General features: G+C 37.4%; 1 protein-coding gene across 1 annotated transcript in view; it reads right to left on the reverse strand.

The window, feature by feature from the left end:
• The window catches only part of GRM4 (glutamate metabotropic receptor 4), a 341390-nt gene that overhangs the window by 76364 nt on the left and 251313 nt on the right, over positions 1-13713 (reverse strand). Inside the window, exon 7 of the mRNA XM_081949329.1 lies at positions 12638-12778. Within this exon, the coding sequence (XP_081805455.1) occupies positions 12638-12778 (141 nt within the window). The remainder of the gene's footprint in view (positions 1-12637; positions 12779-13713) is intronic.

Raw genomic sequence — 13713 nt, forward strand, 5'->3', positions numbered from 1 at the left:
TTGCAACTCTGTGAAGCATTTCACAGCTATCTTATTCAATTTGCTGCTTCAGAGCAAGTCCTTATTTTGATTGTTGAATTTCTTCAGTCATTTCTCCATTGTGGGCTTCTAAGATCTCCCAGCTACCACTGAGATAATTCAAAGTTTATTCTTATCATTCTTATTACTCTTATACAGGCTGAAAACAAATCATAACTAGTTAAGAGACAATATTTTATGACATGATTTCACAGAGTTGAAAAGGGCTCGGATGTCATCAAGCCAATATCAGAATCTGATAAAGCAATCTGACTGATGCTTTGTTGAATCAAAATTCACCTTTTCAAAACTTTACACAATTCAAATATCACTCATACTTCTTAACTCTTTGGTAAGGGAGTATGTAAATGTGTGCTTTTGAATCAATATTGACTCTTGATGACTTCTTGGCAACTCCTACAGTTTTCTTGGCAAGATTTTGGAACTGAATTCCTATTGCCTTCTTTCTTTTCTTTGAGAGAGTGTGACTAGCTCAAGATCAGCCATCTGGCTTTGTACCTGAGCAGAATAACAGAGTTGGAAAGTCAGCTAGTCCAACCCCCTGCTCAAGTAGGAGACCCTACACCATTTCAGACAAACGGTTGTTTAATCTCTTCTTTAAAACTTCCAGTGTTGGGAGCATCCACTTCTGAAGCAAGCTGTTCTGTGGGTTGATTGTTCTCACTGTCAGATAATTTCTCCTTACTTCTAGATTGAATCTCTCCTTGATCGGTTTCCATCCATTGTTCCTGGTCTGGCCTTCGTGTGCTCTGGAAAATAAGTTCTCCCCACCCCCTCTGTAACATCCCCTCAAATATTGAAACACTGCTATTATGTCATCCCTGATCCTTCTCTTCACTAGACTAACCATGCCCAGTTCTTGCAACTGTTCTTCATATGTTTTAGCCTCAAGCCCCCTAATCATTTTTGTTGCTCTTCTCTGCATTCTTTTTAGAGTCTCAATATCTTTTTTATAGTGTGGTGATCAAAACTGGATGCAGTATTCTAGATGTGGCCTTACTAGAGGGGCTCTAGTACCTCACCTGATCTTGATTCAATCCCTCTGTTTATGCAATTTAGGATTGCATTGATTTTTTTGGCAGACTAAAATTTACAATCTCCTGATTTCTAGCCTCTAGCCTTAACACTATACCAAACTGGTTCACTTAACTATCTAGCAACCAAATAAGTACAAAGATATCACTCATCATCCATGAGAAGTTCATAGAAATTTTATTCTTATTTAGAAAATAAGTCAGAACTAAATTCTCTTTTAAAAACTGAAATAAGTATAGGTAGAAAAAAATTGCAGGATAAATGTAGGCTATCTCTTCAGAAGCTGCAAAGGATAAAAGCCTACAAACACTTAGGCTGTGAGCAAGGTTCTGTATTATTTTTAGTGCAACAGATTATCTTGACTAATATTCTAGAATTCTTCCAAAGCAGATAAATATATTTTCAATTATTCTTGCTATATGTGTTAGCCCCAAGTGAGGCCAGAATGATGATGATGATGATGATGATGATGATGATGATGATGATGATGATACAATACACAGTGGCCAGTTGTTTCGCCGGGCCCCACCCCGGGGCCTAGGACGTCGTAATGTATTTTCGTAATATACGTACAGATCCAAGCAGTGCAGCTTTTTGCATTTGACTGATGGTGATTTTGTCAAGTTTTAACTGTTTTAAATGTAATTCCAGTGCTTTTGGAATAGCTCCCAGTGTGCCGATTACTACTGGAATTACCACTGTTGGTTTTGTGCCATAATCATTGAATTTCAATTTTTAGGTCCTGGTATTTCGCGATTTTTTCATGTTCCTCCTCGTCGACTCTGCTATCACCTGGTATTGCGATGTCTATGATTGTAACCTTATTTTCTCAACCAGTGTGATGTTTGGTGTGTTATGCGCCAGTATTTTGTCCATTTATATATGAAAATCCCATAGGATCTTGACCATCTGATTTTCGGTGACTTTTTCAGGCTTATGTTTCTTGCGCAGCCAGGATTAGTGACTCTGTTTCTTTCTTTAATGTACCTGTTGTTAACCATAACCAAGTTTTTTCACTGTCCACTTTATCTTTTATTTTTTCAGAAATTGACCATGCAATGCTTTGTTCTGCCAACTCTCCATTCTTGATTTTATCAGATCTTTTCATTATTATTATTGCATCAACAGAAGTGTATCACAGCGGCCAGTTGTTTCGCCAGATTTGGCATTAATTACTAGTCGGGCCCCACCCAGGGGCCTATATTATTATTATTATTATTATTATTATTATTATTATTATTATTATTATTATTATTATTATTATTATACGATTGTATCACAGCGGCCAGTTGTTTCGCTGGATTTGGCATTGATTACTCGTTGGGCCCCACCCAGGGGCCTAGGACGTCATAACGTATTTTCGTAATATACGTGCAGATCCAAGCAGTGCAGCTTTTTGCATTTGACTGATGGTGATTTTGTCAAGTTTTAACTGTTTTAAATGTAACTCCAGTGCTTTTGGAATAGCACCCAGTGTGCCGATTACCACTGGAATTACCACTGCTGGTTTGTGCCATAATAGTTGAATTTCAATTTTTAAATCCTGGTATTTCGCGACTTTTTCATGTTCCTTCTCCTCGACCCTGCTATCACCTGGTATTGTGATGTCTATGATTGTAACCTTATTTTTCTCAACCAGTGTGATAACTGGTGTGTTATGCCCCAGTATTTTGTCCGTTTGTATACGAAAATCCCACAGGATCTTGATCATCTGATTTTCGGTGACTTTTTCAGGCTTATGTTCCCACCAGTTGGTTGTTGTTTTAATATTATAATTTTTGCACAAATTCCAGTGGATCATTTGTGCTACTGAATTATGCCGCAATTTATAATCAGTCTGCATGATTTTTTTACAGCAGCTGAGTATGTGGTCAACAGTTTCATCAACTTCTTTGCAGAGTCTGCATTTGGCATCATCAGAGGATTTTTCAATTTTGGCCTTAATGGCATTTGTTCGGATAGCTTGTTCTCGCGCAGCCAGGATTAGTGACTCTGTTTCTTTCTTTAATGTACCTGTTGTTAACATGATGATGATGATGATGATGATGATGATGATGATGATGATGATGTTAATCTTTGGTGAGATTCACAGCCTTTGGGGCTGGTTGGTAGCCTAACAGCTCGAGTCCTAACTAAGGACCTAGGAACTGTTAAGGTAACGTCAGAGGATATAAGTTGTTCCAAGTAGAGTGGTTTTTTGTAGAGTCAAAATGTTCAAGTCCGAAAAATTTAGAATTTCCAAATAGCAAGGTAGCCCTTTAGGTATTGCTCTAAGGGCTCCAATTACAATTGGGACAACACATGATTTCTTTTTCCACAGTCGCTCAACCTCAATTTGCAAGTCCTGGTATTTTGTGATTTCTTCTTGCTGTTTATCTTCAATTTGTGCATCACCAGGCATTGCAATGTCAATGAACCATACTTTTTTCTTTTTAATTATTGTTATGTCAGGTGTGTTGTAGGCCAAGTGCCTGTCAGTCTGGATTCTGAAGTCCCACAAGATCTTGCCTTTCTCATTCTCTAAAACCTGCTCAACTTGATGGTCCCAGTGGTTTTTGCTGTACTCAAATCCAAACTTTTGGCACCACAATTTCCAGTGAATAGCCTTAGCAACACAGTCATGGTGTTGTAGGTAGTCAGCTTGTGAAATTTTGCTGCACCCGCTGATCAAGTGGTCGACTGTCTCATCTTTCTCATTACAGAGGCGACATTTGCTGTTGGTGGTAACATGTTGAATTTTTGCCTTAATGTAGTTTGTGGCTAAGGCTTGTTCTTGAGCTGCCAAAATAAAGCCTTTTGTTTCTTTTTTCAGTACTCCTGATCTTAACCAGTTCCAAGTTAGTTTTTAGTCAGCTTTGCCTTCAATACTTTTCAAGTATTGGCCATGCATAGCTTTGCTTTTCCAATTTTCAGCTCGCTTCTCAATTACTTCTTTCTTATACTTAGCTTTTAACTTAGTTGTCTTCAAAAGGCCTCCTTTATTTACTTCCTTAATCATTGGTTCTTCACTTTTCTGGATGTAATCATTCAAGCTGTGTCTTTCTTCTTCCACAGTCTGCTTTACTTGTAGGAGTCCTCGACCACCCTCTGCTCTTGGTAGATACAATCGGTCAACATCACTTTTAGCGTACAAAGCATAAGCTTCCTTGTTTTTCTGTCCAAATTGTCCAACTCCATCTGGGTCCAATCAATTATTCCTGCAGAGTATCGAATTAAAGGTATAGCCCAGGTATTTATGGCCTTTATGATGTTTCCTCCACTCAGTTTGGACTTTAATATCTTGCGAATTTGTCAAATGTACTTGGCTGAGGTTAATTCCTTGACTTTATTATGCATTAAGTCAGAGGCCTCTAAAATCCCCAAGTACTTGTAGCCTTATTCTGGTTTTACTGCCTTTATCATTTCTTTATTCTCAAGTTGCATTCCAACATCTTCTACGACCTTGCCTGTCTTGGTTGCCATTGTTGCACATTTGTCAATTCCAAACTGCATACCAATGTCTTGGCTAAATTCTTTTCTGCTTTCAATTAATAAATTCAGTTCAACTTTTGTTTTACCAAACAGCTTCAAATCATCCATGTACACCAAGTGTGAAGTTTTCCGTCCTTTTTTGCAAGTTCGTATCCACAGTTCACCTTTTTCAAAATGGTTGTCAGTGGTAGCATTGAGAGTATAAAAAGTAGGGGTGAAAGGGAATCACCCTGAAAAATGTCTCGTTTAATTTCAATTTCACCCAGTTCTTCTCCATTAGCCATAAGATGATGATGATGATGATGATGATGATGATGATGATGATGATGATGATGTTAATCTTTGGTGAGATTCACAGCCTTTAGGGCTGGTTAGTAGCTCAACAGCTCGAGTTCTAACCAAGGACCTAGGAACTGTTAAGGTAACTACTACTACTTATTATTATTATTATTATTATTATTATTATTATTATTATTATTATTATTATTATTATTATTATTATACGATTGTATCACAGCGGCCAGTTGATTCGCCGGATTTGGCATTGATTACTAGTCGGGCCCCACCCAGGGGCCTAGGACGTCGTAACGTATTTTCGTAATATACGTGCAGATCCAAGCAGTGCAGCTTTTTGCATTTGACTGATGGTGATTTTGTCAAGTTTTAACTGTTTTAAATGTAATTCCAGTGCTTTTGGAATAGCACCCAGTGTGCCGATTACTATTATATTATTATTATTATTATTATTATTATTATTATTATTATTATTATTATTATTATTATTATTATTATTATTATTATTATTATTATTATTATTATTATAAACACATTAGTATGTGGATATTTTATTTGTATTTTTTCCAAGGTAGCAACATTTTAAAATTTGATTCTTTCCTCTCATAGTAAATCTGCAACCCTTTTGATGATCAATTTTGAATAATTTTTAAAAATCTATTTTGACTTTGGGAAGTTTGGCTGTGTTTATCTGGGGAGTGCCCACTTAAAATATTATAAACACTATCTGAAATCTTCCCTATGGTTTTCTTGGAAACTGTACAATACTACGGTATTGTACAATGTACTAGGATTTTTTAAAACTTTCCAATCTAGTTAACAGTCCTGGTTTCACAGGGGATCTTCGATTCAAGCATTAAAGTCCATCTCAGTTCATATTTGTAGATGGTGCTTTTGCTTTTTCTTTTAAATCATCAGCGTTAGGGTAGATGATACATGTTTTACACAATCTGCTTAAAGAGGCTGGATAAAGGTAATTGTTTTTTTTAAAAAATGTTGCGTGAGTAGCTTAGTATGCAGTTCCCAAAAACTGTCATTTTCAAGTAGCAATCGAATAACAACTCTGTAGTTTAAATGAGTTAGTTACAATACTTCTTGTTACTATCTGTAGCTGATGTGATGTGAGCCAATTTTTCCAATCTCTCCTTTAGATATGTTAAGCAGAGATTTACAGATTCCCATAAATTGTAAATCTAACGGCTTCTAGAAGGCAACTCCCTAGAAAAACCTGAAACGGTTCTACCTCATAAAGAAAACAGCAAGGAAGTAGGATCTCCCTGGATCTGGTATTTCAAAATGTAGAGCCAGCTTTGGCTTCTAAGTTTGACTTAGAACAAGTTAGATAAAGTGAATTATGTACTGAATTATATTGCATTGGAAAGCGCTATCTCTCTTTATTTCTGCAAGCATTGCAATGTATTTGAAGAGTCAAATACAGTATATCACTATATTTGCAAATGCTGTCATTCCTAAATGAAATATTTCAATGTGAAGATATACTTCCCCATTTCTATAGGCCCTTTGGAAACATCAAGAAGTCAGACAAGGAGAAATTGAAAGATCATGACTGTATAATTACCTTAACCTCAGCTATACAATTGGAAACAGATGGTTGCAAACCATGAAACTCTGCAGCTTGTTGCTGATGGGAAATGATACCCAAATGGGATTTTCATAGCAAGCTAAACTTGTCAATAATAGCTAAAACTCAGTTTTATATTTTACTGCTGACTTGTCCTGTGTGAACTCACCCTTGTAGTCACAAATCTTTCTGTAATGACTGTGTATTTTTATTATTTGGCTGGCATATGCTCAGTGACTACGTAAAAATGACAGTTGAGGAAACTAAAATGGAAAATTGAGTGGGAAGAGGAATGGAGTATGGCTCACTGACTAGAACATTGAAAATTCTGCAGCTTTATTGAAGATCCTGCTTCTTTCAAAGAAATGACAGACCGAAAATTAAACTGATGAACAAATTGTACCTGACAGCATCTGAATAGTTTGAGATTCCACAGCAGATGTAAGGAAGTGATGGCTTTCTAGCTGTTGCAGACTTCAGTGATTGCACTTCAACAACATCCATCACCACTGACCATGCTGGGCTGCTGTGAGAGTATTAGTTTGGCAATATCTGCAAGACTAGCTCCTCTATTTTCGTTTTAGAGCAAGAATGGAATGGAGTGGGGTGGGGTGGGGTGGGGTGGGGTGAGGTGGAATGGAGTGGAGAGGAGAGGAGAGGAGAGGAGTGGAATAGAATAGAATAGAATAGAATAGAATAGAATAGAATAGAATAGAATAGAATAGAATATTATTCTTTATTGGCCAAATACGATTGGACACACAAGGAATTTGTCTCCGGTGCATAAGCTCTCAGTATACATACAAGCAACAAAGTGATGAATCATAATCATAAGATACAATCATAAATCATAAATTACAACTAACAAAGTGTCAGTCATAAGATATCAATAGGAGGAGGTAATCGGAAAGATGAGCAGGATAATAGTAACACTACATGGTTAGTTATCCTTAGGCATAAGACAGTGCTGTGGGAATTGCATGTTTAGCAGAGTGTTGGCATGAGTCTAGTTATTTTTGGACACCATGTTCTATAGCGGCATCCAGAGGGGAAGAGTTGAAACAGTTTATGTTTGTGATGTGAAGGGTCCATAGATATTTTCTTTGCCCTCTTTCTGACTTATGCAGTATACAGATCCTCTGTAAATCTAGGGATCAACATTTGGTCCCCACCTAGAGAACATAATTAAGTGCATAGCATGATGGCAACTAGGAGTTATTCTAAATCCAAACATATGATATGGCCTGTGGTAATTTAGGGATCACAATGAGCGAATTGGAATTGCAATAGATAACAAAGGTTGCATTGCCTCCCACATAACCTCCTAAAACGGAGAGAAGTTCATTTAACTGGCCATACACAATCTATAATTTCACCATGACTCCACTGCCTGAAACTCCAGACACCTTTATCTGTCTTCCCCCCTTGGGTGGCAGGCAGTAAATTTTTTCCATCTTTCAGTAAACATGTCACCTGCAACCATCACCTCAACCACATGGCTGTCAAAAAGATAGATTCCTTGTACACTTTGTTTATCCCTCCCAGTTAGCTCTAGCTAGAAAAATCCAAAAATACATATAACCACATAATAACAGCATGTCTGGGCCAGTGGTTAAGAAACACAGACCTGATCTTCCCAGTTATTATCAAATAGGAAAATGCAATGCTGGAAACATTTCTGTGGCTGGCATATATAGTTATAACTTTCAACAATCCTGATTTTCTTTTCAGATTTGTGTAAGTTCAGTGAATGTAGCATTCACTGAAGCTTTAGAGATTTATAGCCCCAGTTTCAGCACCTTGTACTAAAGCCAGCCCTTCTCCTTCCCAGAAAGTACCAGGGTCAATCATCATAAGGTAAAGGTTCCCCTCACACATTTGTGCTAGTCGTTCCCGACTCTAGAGGGTGGTGCTCATCTCTATTTCAAAGCCGAAGAGCCAGCATTGTCTGAAGACGTTTCTGTGATCATGTGGCTGACATGACTAAATGCAGAAGGCACACGGAGTGCTGTTACCTTCCCACCAAAGTGGTCCCTTCCCTATTTTTACATGTTTTCAAATTGCTAGGTTGGCAGAAGCTGGAACAAGTAACAGGAGCTCACTCTGTTACGTGGCGCTAGGGATTCAAACTGCCAACCTTTTTGATTGACAAACTCAGTGTCTTAGTCACTGAGCCACTGAACTTTTCTATAAAAAAACGCAAAACGAAGTTTCAAATGGCATCAAGTTAAGGGATTTAACAAGTTTCTCTAATTCTACATAAATGAGCTCTGCAAATATTAATTGATAACTTTTTGGAACAGTCAAAGACCTGCTTCCTAAGAGCCAGTTTAGTGTAATGGTTGAAGTGCTGGAGTAGAAACTGGAATATAATAAATTCTAATCCTCTCTGAGGCATGGAAGCCAGCTGGCTGACTTTGGATGAGTCACTTTCTCTTAGCTTAACCCAACTCATAGGATCCTTGTGACAAAGAAAATAGGAGGAGGGGACATTGTATATGCTATGTTGAGTTTTACAAATAAAGGCGAGATACAAATAAATATTTTCTTTTCCTAGCAGTGCACTAACAGATTGTCTCTTCCAATAAAATCAGAACGTTTTAAATTTAAGAGATAAAGGTTTAATTTTTTAATTCTTAGAAATTGTTTCAATTATATGTAAAAGATGATAAAAAGAAGAAGCATTCAAAATGTTGACCAACGTATGGGAGAGGGAGCAACTATCCATTAATGGAGTTAGACCTTGATAAAGAATCAATGCTGTTTTAAAAAAAGTTCAAAGGTGTTTTTCCAAAAAGCAACTGTATTTTCTTGGGTTTTTTTTTTCCTTTGAAAATGTTTTACTTCTCATCCAAGATTCTGAAGTTTCTTGGATGAGAAGTGAAATGTTTTTTTAAAAAAACATCCAGAAAGTCCAGTTGCCCTTTGGAAAAACACCTTTGGTACAAGCATGTCTTGGATGATTGAGGATCTCCATAGATATGAGCTCTAAAAGAGCAGAATCCCCCATCGCAGAACAAAAAAAAAGTTTTTTTCTGTAAACTCCACAACATAAGGTAAAGGTTCCCCTCGCACATATATACTAGTCATTTCCAACTCTAGAGGGCGGTGCTCATTTCCGTTTCAAAGCAGAAGAGACTGCGCTGTCCGGAGATGTCTTCGTGGTCATGTGGCCAACATGACTAAATGCCGAAGGCACACGGAACTCTGTTTTTTCCCCACCAAAGATGGTTCCTATTTTTCTACTTTCGTTTTTACATCCTTTTGAACTGCTAGGTTGGCAGAATCTAGCAAGTGACGGGAGCTCACTCTGTTATGTGACACTAGGGATTCGAACCACCAACTGTTGACCTTTCTGACACGCTCAGTGTCTTAGCCATTGAAGCACCCCATCCCACAACATAAGAGTATCCAATTTTTCTGTTAAATACGTGTCTGGCTATTGATTCTTATGTATCAAACTGAATCTTAAGAAGTACCCCCAAAATTGGGAATTATCTCTGAATGAGCAGAGGCATAATCAAATAAAGAACATAAACTGCACAAAGATGAGGATTTCAGGGTATGTACAATGAACTGCCACAGAATTCCTTGTTTTGGGGAAAGTACTGGAAAACATGCAAGAGAGATAGAAGGATCAGTGTGGGCTCTATGAGGGCATCAGAGGACTAGATAAAATATTCTTCCTTTAATATCATATGTCGGTTTTGTTTATAATTGGCTTACAATGAAGATGAAGCATGAAAGGACTCCTAGCCTGTGTCCCACCCTTTTTTATATCCTTACAAGATGTACAGATTTGACATTCAAGCAGCTGCTCTGATATCTGACTCTATTCCTGGGTGGATCAAGAGAGGAAATAATAGAAGCAATGGTCAAGATTAGTTTTACCTGTCCCTCTCGGTCTTTCTGTTTTGTCCTCTGATCTACTGTGGCACTCATCAATTCCACAGAGGCTCAGTGTCTGGCAAGGAGGGTGAATAAATGTGACAACACAGAGATAAAGGAGCAGTCCCAGTCACTTTCTGTAATCCTGGCTTGAAGATTTATTATCATTTACATGGCAGCTGATTTCTCTGGGGTTTGTTTTTCCCCCTCCTTCCTTTTAACAACAATTCTGCATTGTACTTCCCATGCGGCTAGATGTTTTTTATGGAATGGAATATTTTAATTGTTGCTTGAGGCAAAAGGTGTCCAGCACCAAGGTTTCAGTCACTTCACATCAGAAACAGACTTTCCGTCAGCTTTGGCAGCAGAGGGAGGATGAACAAATATATTCATTCACCCATGAGACATGTATCTCATGTCTCTTGTCAGGATTAACTCTACTCCTGCACTTAAGAGGGGCTACTTTCTCATCCCCTATTTATTTTCAGGAACTCCCTTCCATTCTAGTCCTTTAAGCCAGGTTCAAATAATGGTGGCACAGCTTTATAATGCATTCTCTCTCCCTCCTGAATCAGACTGCTAAGAGAGAATTGCTGAGAAAACAGTAGCCGAGAACAATGGAGTTGGGATTGCAATGTCATAATGGAAATTATGAGTAAATGAAGAAAAACCTTGTGTACTCTGAAGAGGAAAGATGATGGAAAACAATTAAAAGGAAACTAATGTGCAGGCAGGGGTATGTGTAGAATAAAAGCAGGATAGCAAAAAAAAAAAAGGAAAGCAGAAGTTGCTCAAGGATGCTGGGCTGGACCATGTGGACTGGAACATGTGGGTCAATTGATTTAATTTGTGTTTATTCTTATTTAATAATTATAAATAGAGTAGGCATTTGGTTGTTTCATAGACTAAGTCCTCCCAGATTCTATCAAGTCTTCAGTAGGCCTATTGATTTGTGAACAATACCTTCTGCTCTTACGCTCAGGGAATCATATCCTAAAATGTAGTTCTTAATCTACTGGTCCACTCCCAAATGAGTCTATTGGTGCTCATGGGCTTTATTGATTGATTTAATTTATACAAATATATGCTTTGCTTGCCAGGTGTTCAAAAATGCATAATTAAAAATGATAATTAAGAAGTTCTCATAAAAGCAAAGAACACAGGGACAGAAACAAAACAAAGCAGCTATAAAAATCTGAAGGCAGCATTAACATTAACACCGAGGAGCATTAAAATAGCATACAGAGTTTATGATCTTTATTCGTGTCTAACAAAATGATAAAGGAGCCGATCTTACATTTCTCAAGAACTGCCATCTCCCACTTAGTGTCTACCAAATGTGTGGGGTCTCAATTCTCAAACAACTGCTTTTTGGGAGATTTTTAAAGTTCTGGTCCCAACAGACCTGAGGATATCAAGCAAGGGAAGACTGATGGAAATGGGAGAAAAATCCCACTAAGGCCCATTCTCTAACAAATCTCTTATTCTGCCTCTGTCCTTGATTCCAACAATACAAATTACTTTTTCCTGCCCTATAAAATCCTATACTAGCTACTCCAGATATGCCCTTTTCCTTCCTATTTAAAAAACAATCTCAATGATTCATAGAAAGGACACATTTAGTGTTAGCAAATATTGTGCTTCTTAGGCACATTACTGTTATGATCCTTTTTGTCATGCTGACTCAGAAGGATAATCTTAACATTTTTATTGTGCTGTATGGAAATTATGAAAGAGTAATACATTTTGAAGGGCAACAAACTGACTAAGTTGCCCTTTATAGCTTGCACGTGAGCCCAATATTGCATGAAACTAAGAATGGCAGAAATTAACATACCTGTTGAGATCGGATCAGAAAGGATTATCCTGATTCATAGCTCAATCACTTCTCTTTTATGCTTCACCCACAGATAAACATCATTCCGGCCTACTTGCTTCCTGCTGTTACCAGAGCTTCTGATCTTCCCCCCAGCACTTCCCATTCATTCTACTATTATAAAACCCACACAATTAACTTGGCATTATGAAAAATCTGTCAGTAGGTTCTGACAGTCACCTCACAGAATTCAACTCATATACCCAATGCATCCAAAGCAACTACTATCTCTAAATGAAACAGCTAACCCCCCAAAATGGGACTGCCCATTAGGTCTAACAAATTTCTTTATTAAATAATTGTGTTCTTTTAGGTTACAACACGAATGGTGCCAAAAACCATTCGTGTTGTAACCAAGAACCAAACTCAGATTGTTCAGTCCTCCCCATTCTCTGACACACACAAACCAAAGATCCATGCCCCCCAATATATCCACATTTAGAATGTCTTACTTGTACACTTTTTGATAGCACTTCCTTTCTTGAGGGCATGACGACTTAGCTTGCAGTGAAAGTTATCCTCCCAAAATTCAGCAAACCAAATGTTCCGGCGATTATTGTCCAGTGTCCTACTAGAGAAATAGCGATCAAAACCTAATGAGGGAAACAGATAATAAAACCATGAAACCAAAATAAATAGGGTCAGCATCTATGAGGGTAGACAGCAGACCTTAAAGGATAAAAGGGAAATTTTAGCTATTGAAATACCATAATATTTTTAAAAATAATCATTATTAGAAGTCAGTTTTGAAATGCTTTAAGATTTATGGTTAGCATTTGTTGGATATCAAAGATTCTAAAAGATTTCAAAGGCATCTTCAACACAATTACCAATAGATCAATAACTAAATGTGCTAACTTGCATCATAGGCTCAAACTTGATAGCGGGGAAGCCAGCAATTTTTTTGTTTTCCCTGAAAGGAGAAAAAGTTATAGGTCAAAAACCCCAGCTCACTCAATTATCATATTTAGTGCTACTTTGCTAATTAAAAATAGTTTGGACAGTGGCATCGACAGTAAGCATGCTGATGTAAAATTGAGAACATGGATTTGGAGGCATCGTGATACAAATTCTGCACTTACGTACTTGCATCGGATGTTGTGATAATGTGCAATATTTGTGTGATGAAGTTATCAATGACTACTTGTCATTGGCTAAGGTAACTGGAACTGAATTGAAATCTAAAATATTTGAAGGCACCAAGCTGTATATCTCTGCTTCAGATGCATCACATGTATATATTTTCAGAAAATGTTTTTTTTTTAAATCTGAAAATCAGTGCTGAAACAAATGGAATAAATGAAAACATTCACAAGTAGTATACACTGAAAATAGATATGCTTTTGTATTTTTTTATTTTAATATGCACAGATATGCACTTCGGTTTGAAGATCTGTCATGTCAAAAATGCATCATAGCCCAGCCCATCATATTATTCCATGCCTATAGCTCTTTCCCATTTCTGACATAAACAATTCTTACCTTAACAAATTTAAATAGATAGCCAGCGTGTACTCAGCATCAGTGG

Source organism: Natrix helvetica, assembly GCF_964273705.1.
Source record: "Natrix helvetica genome assembly, chromosome: 3".
NCBI classification, from domain to species: Eukaryota; Metazoa; Chordata; class Lepidosauria; order Squamata; family Natricidae; genus Natrix; species Natrix helvetica.